This window comes from Erythrolamprus reginae, chromosome 1 (genome assembly GCF_031021105.1).
Source record: "Erythrolamprus reginae isolate rEryReg1 chromosome 1, rEryReg1.hap1, whole genome shotgun sequence".
Classification (NCBI taxonomy): Eukaryota; Metazoa; Chordata; class Lepidosauria; order Squamata; family Dipsadidae; genus Erythrolamprus; species Erythrolamprus reginae.
Genome location: NC_091950.1, coordinates 268,259,934 through 268,271,916, shown reverse-complemented (window position 1 = coordinate 268,271,916; position 11,983 = coordinate 268,259,934). Strand labels below are relative to the sequence as shown.

The 11,983-nt window shown below is 43.8% G+C and overlaps 1 protein-coding gene across 2 annotated transcripts in view; it reads left to right on the top strand.

Annotated features, from left to right (window-relative positions):
- The first annotated feature begins 408 nt into the window (after positions 1-408).
- Positions 409-11,983, top strand: part of MBOAT2 (membrane bound O-acyltransferase domain containing 2) — a 106,213-nt gene continuing 94,638 nt past the window's right edge. Inside the window, exon 1 of one of the 2 annotated variants that reach the window (XM_070732958.1) lies at positions 409-714. In XM_070732958.1, the coding sequence (XP_070589059.1) occupies positions 643-714 (72 nt within the window). In that variant the 5' untranslated portion in view covers positions 409-642. Of the gene's footprint in view, positions 715-1,207; positions 1,275-11,983 lie in introns of those variants that run through there. The other variant, XM_070732957.1, reaches the window with a different exon arrangement.

The following is an 11,983-nucleotide window of genomic DNA, read 5'->3' as shown; positions in this document are numbered from 1 at the left end:
TCAACCCGTGCCATTCCAAAGTGGGAGAGGATGGGACATTTCAGCCAAACGTGTCTGACCCGCCTCCGCAAGCAGCCAGCAACGGCGGCGGCAGCCTCTTGCTGAGGAAGGCAGCCGAGCCCGAAGCCGCCTGATGATTCTTCCTCGGCTCGCCGGCCATTGGGCGCCTCCCCACCCCCCACTTCCCCCCATCACGCAACGCCCGAGTAGCGCCAGCATTGAGCCCCGCCACTGTCACTTAGCAGCCTCGCTCGGTCGGTGGAGGGTGGGCGGGTGAGTGGGGGAGTGGAGAGGGGGCGGGGGTGTCCATCGGTCCCGCCTCTTCTCGATCGATCGGGGGCCGGGATTGGTCAAGGAAGCCGTCATTTGCCCGGCGAGTTTTGCTGCCCTCTTCTTGTCACGCCGCCGCCGCCGCCGCCACCACCACCACTCGGGCTTGGGGCGGGTTTTTTTTTTTTTTGCGCGCTGCCGCTGCCCTTCTGCTGCTGCTGCTGCCGCTGCTTTCGATGTTCTGAGGCAGAAGGGACGGGGGAGCGGTGGGGTCTTCTTCTCCCCTTTCCTCTCCTCCCTCTTCCTATCCTCTTGGCTCGGTCCCCGGCTCGGGGGGAGGGTGGGGTGGGGTGGGGGAGCGCCTTCTCCGCCATGACCACCAGCACCACAGGCTCCACGCTGCTGCAGCCTCTCAGCAACGCCATTCGGCTACCCATAGACCAGTGAGGAGTCCGAGCGCGCGCAGGGAAAAGGGGAGGGAGGGGGGCAGAAGAGGGCGAGCCGGCCCGAAGGATGGAGCCCTCCCGCCCGCCCGCCCCCCATCCACCTCGGCTCCACCGCCTCGCGCCCCCATCCCCCCTCGCCGTCTCCGAGACCGTATTTTTTTCCCTGCCTCCCCCCCCCGCCATTGCACCCCGCGTCGGCCGCATCCCGGAGTAACAGCCTTTCTGAATGAGTGTGGCTTGCAAAAAAAAAAAAAAGCTCTTCCTTTTCGGTGCGCCCAACGGTGTTGAGGGGGTGTAAGGGGATGAGGAGGTCGTGATGTGATGGGCGCCTACGTCCTTTTGTATGTTCTGGAGGGGAGTCCTGTTGCCCAGGGTGTGTGTGTGTGTCTGTATGGGTATATTTGCTGGCTTGCCTACCGTTCAACCGTTTCCCCCCCAACCCGTTTGTTAAATAAGGATGTCCTGGGTAACCTGGCTTGTTTTGCCCAAATGCTGGAGAGGAAAATAAAACCGGTGGAAGTTTTCAAAACGCCTACTTAAAAAGTCTTTTGTGAGCAGGTAATTAAAACTGGCTTTCAGATTGCATGCCTGCAACCCAAAGGTCTTGTATTTTTTAAAATTTATTTATTTTTAACGTGGTGAGAAATTTATGCTTCCTGTTGATCCTCCTCTGGAGGGTTAGGATTTCATAGGGATCAAGAGTCGCAGTGGCACCTTTCATGCTTCGCTGCCTGAGAGCCGTTGAGATGCTAGATACTTGCAGAGCTTTAATGGATTTGTGGTTGACAAATGGACAACGTGTATGAGTGGCACATACTTCTTTTGTATCTTTAAATAACTGCCGTGTATTGCTGATGTTTGCTGAGGAATGCTATCCTGGTATTTTCACTATGCTTTGTAGGAAAAGATGCAATGTTAGGTGGCTGTAAGGTTCATAGATGTCACAGGTTAGTTATTTCCCAGAAACATAGCATTTAGCATTTAGATTTATATACCGCTTCACAGTGCTTTACAGCCTTCTCTAAAGAGTTTACAAAGAGTAAGTATATTGCCCCCAACAATCTGGGTCCTCATTTTACCAACCTCGGAAGGATGGAAGGCTGAGTCAAAAAGAGGCACACCTACTCCTGATGATTAAAATTCATAGCAAAAATAGTATGTCTTCTAATTTAAGTTTACATCTTACTGAAAGTGGTCACACAATGCAGAAACGAGAGCTGTGAAAATCTTAGTTTTAAACTTCTGTTCTATTGTATTAAAAGTGTTTTAAGGTGATTCAATACGGATGTGACTTACTAAGAAAAAATAAATACAAAAGTATATATTTTTTTCACCCCAAACCATTTCCAACAATGTAAAGAACATTTTAAACAAAACCATTGATGATGAAGAATAAGAAGAGGAACCGTAGGGAGATGACATAAGTTTGTTGCAATATTTTTTGAGTGGCATTTATATATTAACAAAATATTCCTATAATAGAATTTGAATAAAATGGGACTGAATTACTTTCAAATTCTGCTGCCATTTTATTTACAAACACATAGCTAGATCACTGGCTTCTCATAATAAAAGAAAGTATTTTTGAAAGAATGAAATTCCCAATATACAATATGGAAGAAAATCACACTGTATATAAGCGTGGAAGGGAATGTTTGCAATAGTGGCAAATATCTCACTTGGGTGGAGGATGTGGGTGGAGGTTCATTCTTCAAGTTTGTGGGTTGGTTTCCCAGAAGGGAATGTTGCTGAGGGATGCTATGAAACATTAGGATATTTGAATCCCATTAATTTCATTGGGAGGTAGTTTTATAGAGAGCAGTGGCGCCACAAACTCCTTAGCTTGGATGAATGTTATACATTGTATGGGCTTTTTTTCATATTGAAAAAATTTGAGCAACATTGTATCCTGCACACTTAACTTGAGATAGGTTGCATAGTTCAGATTTACTCCCCACGCTACTAATGGGACTGGTATTCAAACAATTGGCAGTCTTGTCAAAAATGTTTCATACTGTACTGAACATTCATTGTTATTTTATTAGCATTATATCACTTTTTTTCCTTTTCGCAGACAGTGTGCATGTTACTAATATTTGCTGAGCATTCAGGGACTATATATCATCCATACATCTATCTTATTACATTTTCCAAAGACGGGCTACAAGAATGGTGGAAGGTCTTAAGCATAAAACGTATCAGGAAAGACTTAATGAACTCAATCTGTATAGTCTGGAGGACAGAAGGAAAAGGGGGGACCTGATCGAAACATTTAAATATGTTAAAGGGTTAAATAAGGTCCAGGAGGGAAGTGTTTTTAATAGGAAAGTGAACACAAGAACAAGGGGACACAATCTGAAGTTAGTTGGGGGAAAGATCAAAAGCAACACGAGAAAATATTATTTTACCGAAAGAGTAGTAGATCCTTGGAACAAACTTCCAGCAGACGTGGTGGATAAATCCACAGTAACTGAATCTAAACATGTCTGGGATAAACATATATCCATCCTAAGATAGAATACAGAAAATAGTATAAGGGCAGACTAGATGGACCATGAGGTCTTTTTCTGCCGTCAGACTTCCATGTTTCTATGTTTCTTATAACAAAACAGTTGTGGAAAGTAACATTCTCGGTAGTAAGAGCTAAGTGTATAATTTGTTGCAGAAATACTGTACCGCGTTTAAAGTAGGACTAACAAATCTGGTTTGCAAATATTTGGATGACTGCTAGATGGCAGGTGGTAGTTAGAATTTTTGTATCTCTTTGCTACCATCTACTGCTCCTCATCTAGATTTTTGCTGCCTAGATCCAGTAGCCCTGCTACTACAGTATTTTCTATCAACATAGTTGGTGGATTACCTCTAAATGTTGTGATAAATATATTAAAATGCTTTCTAAAATTATCTTGCGGTGAACACTATGATAATTCTTCATCTCCAATGACTGTTGAAATATAATTAACAGTTATAATGCTGAGTACAATACTTAAATTGTCTAAAGTAGACAGCTTTACTTACTGTCCAAGAACTTGTTTAAAATTTTCATTAGGTCCTGAGTTGAACATACATTTGTGATGCTCCTCTGCACAAAACACATATGGACATGTGTTTGTCACTATAAATAGTTCCTGAGGGCTATTTTTAAGTGTTTGAGTTGGAAACTGGTACCCATTTTTATATCATCTATATATCCCATTTGTACATTTTCATGTACTGAACCCTTTAATTCCTATACTGTATGCTGTTTCATTTGTTATCCTTGGCTGTCTTTGACGCCAATTTTAATGGGCGATTGTACGATAGCATCCCTTGTTCCTAACTTTGGATACATATGATTTGTTATTTCTTCGTTTCCTATACTTGTTAACTTGAATTCCTGCTTCCTTTATATCTTTATTTCTCCATTGTTTTAAGCAGCAGCAGCAACAACAAGGTAAAGATTTAAAGGACAAATAATTGTATTGTAACTTAAGCTGTCTCTTCCATTTACTGATTTTGGGGAATAGTTATTCATGCTCAAGCCAATCATGAACAACTAATAAAAATTTATATTGCTGTGTTTAGGATGGCAGTAAGTCTGTAGTTGTAATAACTGTGGGGATATGGCACTGATTGAATTCTGTTCATTTTGAAGCTGCAAAGACTGAATCAAAATGAAAGAATAGGTGGAATGACTTGCAGGGCTATAAAGAGAGCAGTCCAGAAATATATTAACAATTTTTGGATGGCACTGAGAAAATGAGTAGTGATATCCTACTTTTATCTTTGATATAAAGCGCAGTGATTTTATTTTCCATTTGATAAAAAAAGTTCTCCAGTTCAGTTGAAGTATGCTTCTTCTTTTTCAAATTGGTTTGATATCTAAAATTGCAATCAAAGGCTTGTCCCTGGCTTTAAAATAGAAAGTGAACATCTGATCTGGTTCTTCTATTCTGATTTGAAGGATGTATGCTGAGCATACTTTATCTTTTTGGGCAACAAAATAAGCTATGCTAACTTAACACAATACAGTACTGCATCAGTATTATAATTCAAGTTCTTTGTTAGGCTAGCAATTATTTTAAAAGTTAAATCAAATTTTGCTCAGGGTATAGATTTCCCCCGACTTTGATCACAAATGTAAATGGTCTACTTTGGAAACCTGAAGACGATGCAGTTTGGACTTGCTGGTAGATTTCAATCCTAATGGCCATAGCTTCTTTCTGGTCAACCTGCAAAATTACGTTTTGGAATACAGTGGTACCTCAAGATACGAACCCCTTGTCTTACAAACAACTCGTGATACGAACCCGGGGTTCAGAAAAATTTTGCCTCTTCTTACGAACGTTTTTCGAGTTACGAACCGGCGTTCGGGAGGCTGCTGGGAAGCCCCCCGGCTGTTTTAAAAGGTGACAGCTGGGCTGGGGGACTTCCCAGCAGCCTCCCGAACCCCGAACCCGGAAGTTCGGCAAAAGTTCGGGGTTCGGGAGGCTGCTGAGAAGCTCCCCAGCCCGGCTGTCACCTTTTAAAACAGCCGCGCGGCTTTCAAGGAGCCTCCAAACGCCGAACGCGGAAGTTCGGGTTTGGCGTTCGGCTTCGGAAGGCTCCTGGAAAGCCGCCCGGCTGTTTTAAAAGGTGACAGCCGGGCTGGGGAGCTTCTCAGCAGCCTCCCGAACCCCGAACTTTTGCTGAACTTCCAGGTTCGGGGTTCGGGAGGCTGCTGGGAAGTCTCCCAGCCCGGCTGTCACCTTTTAAAACAGCCGGGCGGCTTCCCAGCAGCCTGGGAAGGCCGGCAGTCTCCATTGCGGAGCCCAGCCATGTGGGCTCCGTTCCCCCTCTTACCAGCCCAGCAGGCAGCCGCCGCAGAGTCCTGCCATGTGGGCTCCGCCCCTTTCCTCACCGGCCCGACCAGCTGTCCGACGGTCTCTGTTGCGGAGCCCAGCCCTGTGAGCTCCGCTCTCCTCCCCGCCAGGTCTCTGTTGCGGAGCCCAGCCACGTGGGCTTAACCCCACCCCTCTGTCCCACCCATCGCCCATATCTAGAAGAAGCTGCCACCCGAGCGCTCTTGCCCGGCGGGAGGTGAAGCATTGGGGTGGGGGGGGGCTGTCAGGACACCCCCCCACCCCAGCACTTTGCATCCCACCGGCTAAGAGCAATCGGGCAGCAGCTTCTGCCGGACACGGGCAATGAGCGGGACAGAGAAGCGGGAAGAATCAGGAGGTTCCTTTGGCGGCTGGAGGCTGCCTGGCACCCGCTGCAGCCAAAACAACAAAGCCAGGCAGCCCCCAGCTGCCAAAGGAGCCTCCTGATTCTCCCCACTTCTCTGTCCCGCCCATTGCCCGTGTCCGGCAGAAGCTGCTGCCTGATTGCTCTTCGCCGGTGGGATGCAAAGTGCTGGGGTGGGGGGGGTGTCCTGACAGCCCCCCCACCACAATGCTTCGCCTCCCACCGGGCAAGAGCGCTCGGGTGGCAGCTTCTTCTAGATACGGGCGATGGGTGGGACAGAGAAGCGGGAAGAATCAGGAGGTTCCTTTGGCGGCTGGAGGCTGCCTGGCACCCGCTGCAGCCAAAACAACAAAGCCAGGCAGCCCCCAGCTGCCAAAGGAGCCTCCTGATTCTCCCCGCTTCTCTGTCCCGCCCATTGCCCGTGTCCGGCAGAAGCTGCCTCCCATGCCGATGTTCCCCGCCAAGCCCGGCTCGGCTTCCCTGGCTGCTTGGCCAGGGGGGGGGCCTCGGCTGAAAGGGGCTGGAGACGCAGCGATTTGCCTCCCGCCCCTCGCCCCTGTGCCGCTGGCACGTCATCATCCCTCCCAGACAAAAAGGCCGGCCTTTGGGGATGAAGGGGTGTGTTCAGCTCTGCGTCTCCAGCCCCTTTCGGCCAAGCCCCACCCCGGCCAAGCAGCCAGGGAAGCCGAGCCGGGCTTGGCGGGGAACATTGGCACGGGAGGCAGGAGACGATCGGGCGGCCGGAGCAGCAGCCAGGGAAGCCGAGCCACATATGGCGGTGACAGAAAAGTGTGGACGCTGCCTCCCTCCTTCTCCCATATTCCGTCCCCTTCTTAGTCTCCAGGCCGCCGCCAGGCTGTCATTTTGTAGAGAAGGGAGAAGCGGAGGAAGAGCTGGATGCTGGTGGTGGCGGAGGAAGGTGAATGTGGCCCGGAGCCTCCCGAACCCCGAACTTTTGCCGAACTTCCGGGTTCAGGAGGCTGCTGGGAAGCCCCCCTGCCCGGCTGTCACCTTTTAAAACAGCCCCCGGGCTGTTTTAAAAGGTGACAGCTGGGCGGCAGTGGTTTTTTGCGTTTTTTTTTTGTTGTTGCACGGATTAATTGACTTTACATTGTTTCCTATGGGAAACAATGTTTCGTCTTACGAACCTTTCGTGTTACGAACCTCCCCCTGGAACCAATTAGGTTCGTATCTTCAGGTTCCACTGTATTATATTTTGATTGCATGTGCTTTTTCTATTGGATTGTGGTTAGAAGGAGAAATTATATTTTTGGCGCCATGGTTTGTTTGCCTTATGGCAGTGATGGCGAACCTATGGCATGGGTGCCACAGGTGGCACCCGGATCCATATCTGCTGGCACACGAGCCATTACTCTAGCTCAGCTCCAACTCTGCATGTGTGTGCTGGCCAGCTGATTTTTGGCTTGCACAGAGGCTCTGGGAGGATTTTTTTTGTTTCCAGAGAGCCTCTGTGGGGATGGGGGAGGGCATTTTTACCCTCTCCTGGCTTCAAGTAAGGGGCGGGCGGATGAAGCACGGGCCTACTGGGCCCACCAAAAGTTGTGAAACAGGACATTTCTGGCCTCTGGGGGGGGCAGGAGAAGCTGTTTTAACCCTTCCCAGGCATTGAATTATGGGTGTGGGCACTCACATATGCGCAATAGCACACACCCACACTTTTTAGCACCTGAGGAACAAAAGGTTCACCACCCATGCCTTATGGTATTCTATAGGACTGTTTCATCTCCTGTGTTTTGGATCCCCAAACTTTAATATTTGATATTTTAAGAGCATGTTCTAGGTAAGGAAAAGTTGCTGTAGTATGTTTGCCCATTTGCAAAATCCTTATAAAGCTATGCAGGCTTTTAAGATTTATAGGAGATGCAGGCATGTGGGGGGAAAAGGATATTAACTTCCATTGACAGACACATACACAATGGGACCTCTCTTTTTTTAAAATGTCCTTTAAATGATTATTGGTTTTAATGGTTTTGTAATATAGTGCCTTTCCCTACTATGTGGTTATTTGAATTGAATACATTATTTTAATAGTATGCAGAAAGGTGACATAGAATGGATTTTTATTATATAAAATGTATGTAATAAATCTGCAAGAAAGGTGGGAAGCTGAAAGTATTTTATCTTAACTGAGCAAGAAATTACGAAATTGCAATATCACATGAGAAAGACAAGGAAGTGAAGAATCATGTGAGTGATTAACTTTTTTAAAAAGATAAAATGTGCTTTGGAATGCCATCTTAATTAATGTTCTGTTTCTAATGTAACCTGGCTATAGCAATGGAGAAAGGTTAATTCCTCATTAAGAATATGCTTATTAGTGATTTTCCTTATGGAACTGTAGGCAAATAGAAGTAGGCAGAAATAAATAATACAGTATTTTCTCTATTCTTGCTGAAATGAGTTCAAAAAGCAGAGAGTTCATGGACAAACATATGATACATGCTTATCAATGATACAGTTTTTCAACATTGTAAAAGATAACTTGTTAACTAGTTTCTAGATCTATTCCGTTGTTATATTGTTTTTTTCTTTGTGCTTTCAGATCAGTCTTAATCCTGAGCAAGTTCCTGCATTTTTAATGGCACTTTTAAAAGTGGTTTGCCATTGTTACTCTTTCTTAGGGTTGAGAGAGAATAACTAGCCCAAGGTCACCTACTGGGTTTTTTTGCCCACAGCACAACCAAGATACACAATCACTTGGTTTGTAGCCTGGTGCCTTAACACTACTTTAAATTGTCTCTGTCTTATCATATACTGCTTTTAATAGTTCTTGTTCAGTGTGTAGGCTAATAAAAAAAAGATCTTGGAATATTCATATCAAATGACCTAAGTGCCAAAGCCCACTGCAACATCGCCAAAAAGGCTTAAAGAGTTGTTAATCTTATGTAGCTTCTTCTCCAGTAATATCACTACTAACCAGAGCATGTAAAACATTTGCCAGGCCAATCCTTGAATACAGCTCATCTGTCTGGAACCCACACTGCATATTGTACTTATATGCAGCGCTACATTAGAAAGTGTCCAGAGATACTTTACTAGAAGAGCCCTCTACTCCTCTACTCACAACAGAATACCTTACGTAAGCAGACTTGAAATCCTGGGCTTAGAAAGCTTAGAACTGTGTCACCTTCAGCACAACCTAAACATAGCTCATAAAATTATCTGCTACAATGTCCTACCTGTCAACCACTACTTCAGCTTCAACCACAACAATACACGAGCACACAACAGATACAAACTTAAAGTGAACCGGCCCAAACTTGACTGTAGAAAATACGACTTTAGCAACAGAATGGTTAATGCCTGGAACTCACTATCTGACTCTGTGGTTTTGTCACCAAACCATCCAAACTTTATCCTTAGACTGTCCACTGTTGACCTCACCCGATTCCTAAGAGTCCAGTAAGGGTTGTGTCTAAGTGCACCAGCGTGCCTACTGTCCCCTGTCCTAATGCTCCCTCTTATCAGTACCCATCTTATGTATATAAACAATGTTATATCTATGTATATAATGTACTTGACAAAATAAATAAATAAAAATAAAATACGGTAAATAAATAAATATGGATGCAACTCAGTAAAAGAACCTGATTAATGGTACTCCATTATTGCTTGAAACAATTCAGTGACATGAATAGATGGGGGTGGGGAATCCTATATTTATATTTCTCTTGAACAATGGCACCCAGATAAATCTCTTTGAATGAAATAATAAAACTGTCTTCTGCTTCATAAATAGTCTTTGAAGATGGACAAAGTACAGACAATAAGCTGCATTGTAAAGTTAACTAAAATGCTTAATTTCCAATATTGTTGTGATAATTTATCAGTAATTTATTAGATAGTGGTACAAAATGCTGATGTATAAATGGAGTCGGATTTTTCCCCCCTGAAGTAAGAGAAAAGACGTTAAGAATCTAACATAGTGACTCATGTGTCAGATAAGTTGTGGTCTAACTCGTCTGTTATTAATTGTGAAACATCCCAACTATCTTGAGGGACAACTCTCATCCTCGAGGAATTCTAATTTTAATCATTACCTGTCATGTCCTTGTTATATGAAGATCTTCTTTACTCCAAGGGTCGGTAGGCCTATGTTTTGTCTTTGTTTGGTCTGACCCCAGTGACTGCAGCAGGCAGAAGTATCTTCTGACATTGCTTGGTTTTTTTTCCTATTGTCATAGAAATGGGTTGCTTTGATATAGCTGCTAATCTCATGATGGCAGGCAAAGGTTGTTATTATAGATTCTAGAAATCAGGACAGAGAATCTAAAATCTTTCATCTCAAACTGAGAAAAAGTTTTGAACTTAGTTTGTGAAGACACTAAGAGTTCTAAGCCAAAATTGCCTACAACTGTAAATATGAGCTGCAAGGAATAATCGGCCTTAATAAAATCACTGTGTTTTTGGCTGTGAAAAATAAATATATTCAGCTTAAGAAAAGTATTACCGGTATATTATTTGTACTAAAATGAGCAGGTGCAAAAGAATTATTAGGTTCACTGTCAAGGAATTCTTATAAGAATTCATTTTACTATAACGTATACGCAACATGGGCCACCACATAAATTTGATATTGTTTCATTTTGCATTGAAGCTAATTGCATGAAACATATGCTTTTATCTCCTATGAAGGTGAATACTCTCCTATTCTATGCTCATATAGCCACTTTACCCTTTATCTGCTACAGCACTAATGGTACACCAGCAGAAAATGTGTGAGAAACAGGCAAATTTTAGCAACAGAGATTTAGTATAATAAGGCTAATTTGCACTGTTTATTAGCAGGAGCAATTTAATATGACTCCTAGTTAACTTGTGAATGCCAACCTTTTGAATTGGCATGACTGATACTGCAAAAATTGTCTACTTAGAAGTCTCTGTTACAACCTGGGATCTTTCTGATTTAAATAATAGTAATACAGGATTGCTCAGGTGCAGCCAGATGCGTTATGTGCTGGCCATGCCCACCCTCAGTTTAGCAAAGGGGAAAAAGTCATGATACTTAATATGGCGATAATGTGATGCTGTGAGTGATACCCCTGCTCTAAGGTCTAATACTGATAGGATATATGAGAACACTGCTTTGTCCTTTGACTAAGGTTATTACTCAAGACTATACCAAGAATCTGGTCAACTAACAATCAGCACTAAATTGATGTCAGACAAGTGTTAATGGAATTCAAAGGGACTGGACTTGGCCCATTTGTGGGAACCTAATAATTCCAGATCGAGTCCTCTCTTGGCTCTGCCTTCTCTTCTCCTACATGCTAGTTGCCGAGTAGCCAAATTTTGATCACCTGACAGTGGGGACACTCCAACAGTTGTACAATATGAGAACTGGTTATAAATCTTTTTTTCAGTGCTGTTGTGATTTTGAATGGTCATTAAACAACTACCTGTTACGCGTTTTTCCAGTGAAACCGGTCTTTCAGGGCATAGTTATGTACTATTGTTTGCTTAGCAGAAGGCTATACTTAAACTAACTTCTAATACGTAGTAGAAAAATATATAAATATTTTGATTTTAGAAATATGGGTGTCAATAGATGTCTAGGGAACAAATAAATGATAATTTATATAATATCTGGATGAATGGACAGATAGTAGCTAAATTCAGACTGGGATGGAACAAATCTTTGGGTAATGGGCAGTTTTAGAAAATTGAGAATTTATTGTAGGTGCTGACACAAAATGGTTTTGTGGAGGAGCTTATACACAAAATGAACTTGTGTAATAATGGCAGGCACAAGATCAGTTTATGAAGGAAGGGGAAAAAAACCCTAAACATTGTTCTTGATCTCTCTCAGATATGAAGGCAATCCTAGAAAAACAGAGAATGCCATACTTATTCAATCTATGCCGATCCTCAAAAATGTTGTTTGTTTTAGTTTTCACGATTGGCTTATCTATGGATGGCACATTTTTCATGGTATTTTGGTTAAAATTTGAGTGCTGACCTATTCATGTGAGCACATATGAGAAGCATATACAGGAAGCCTGCACGTCAAGGTTCCAGGTAACATCTGAACTAAATCTGAG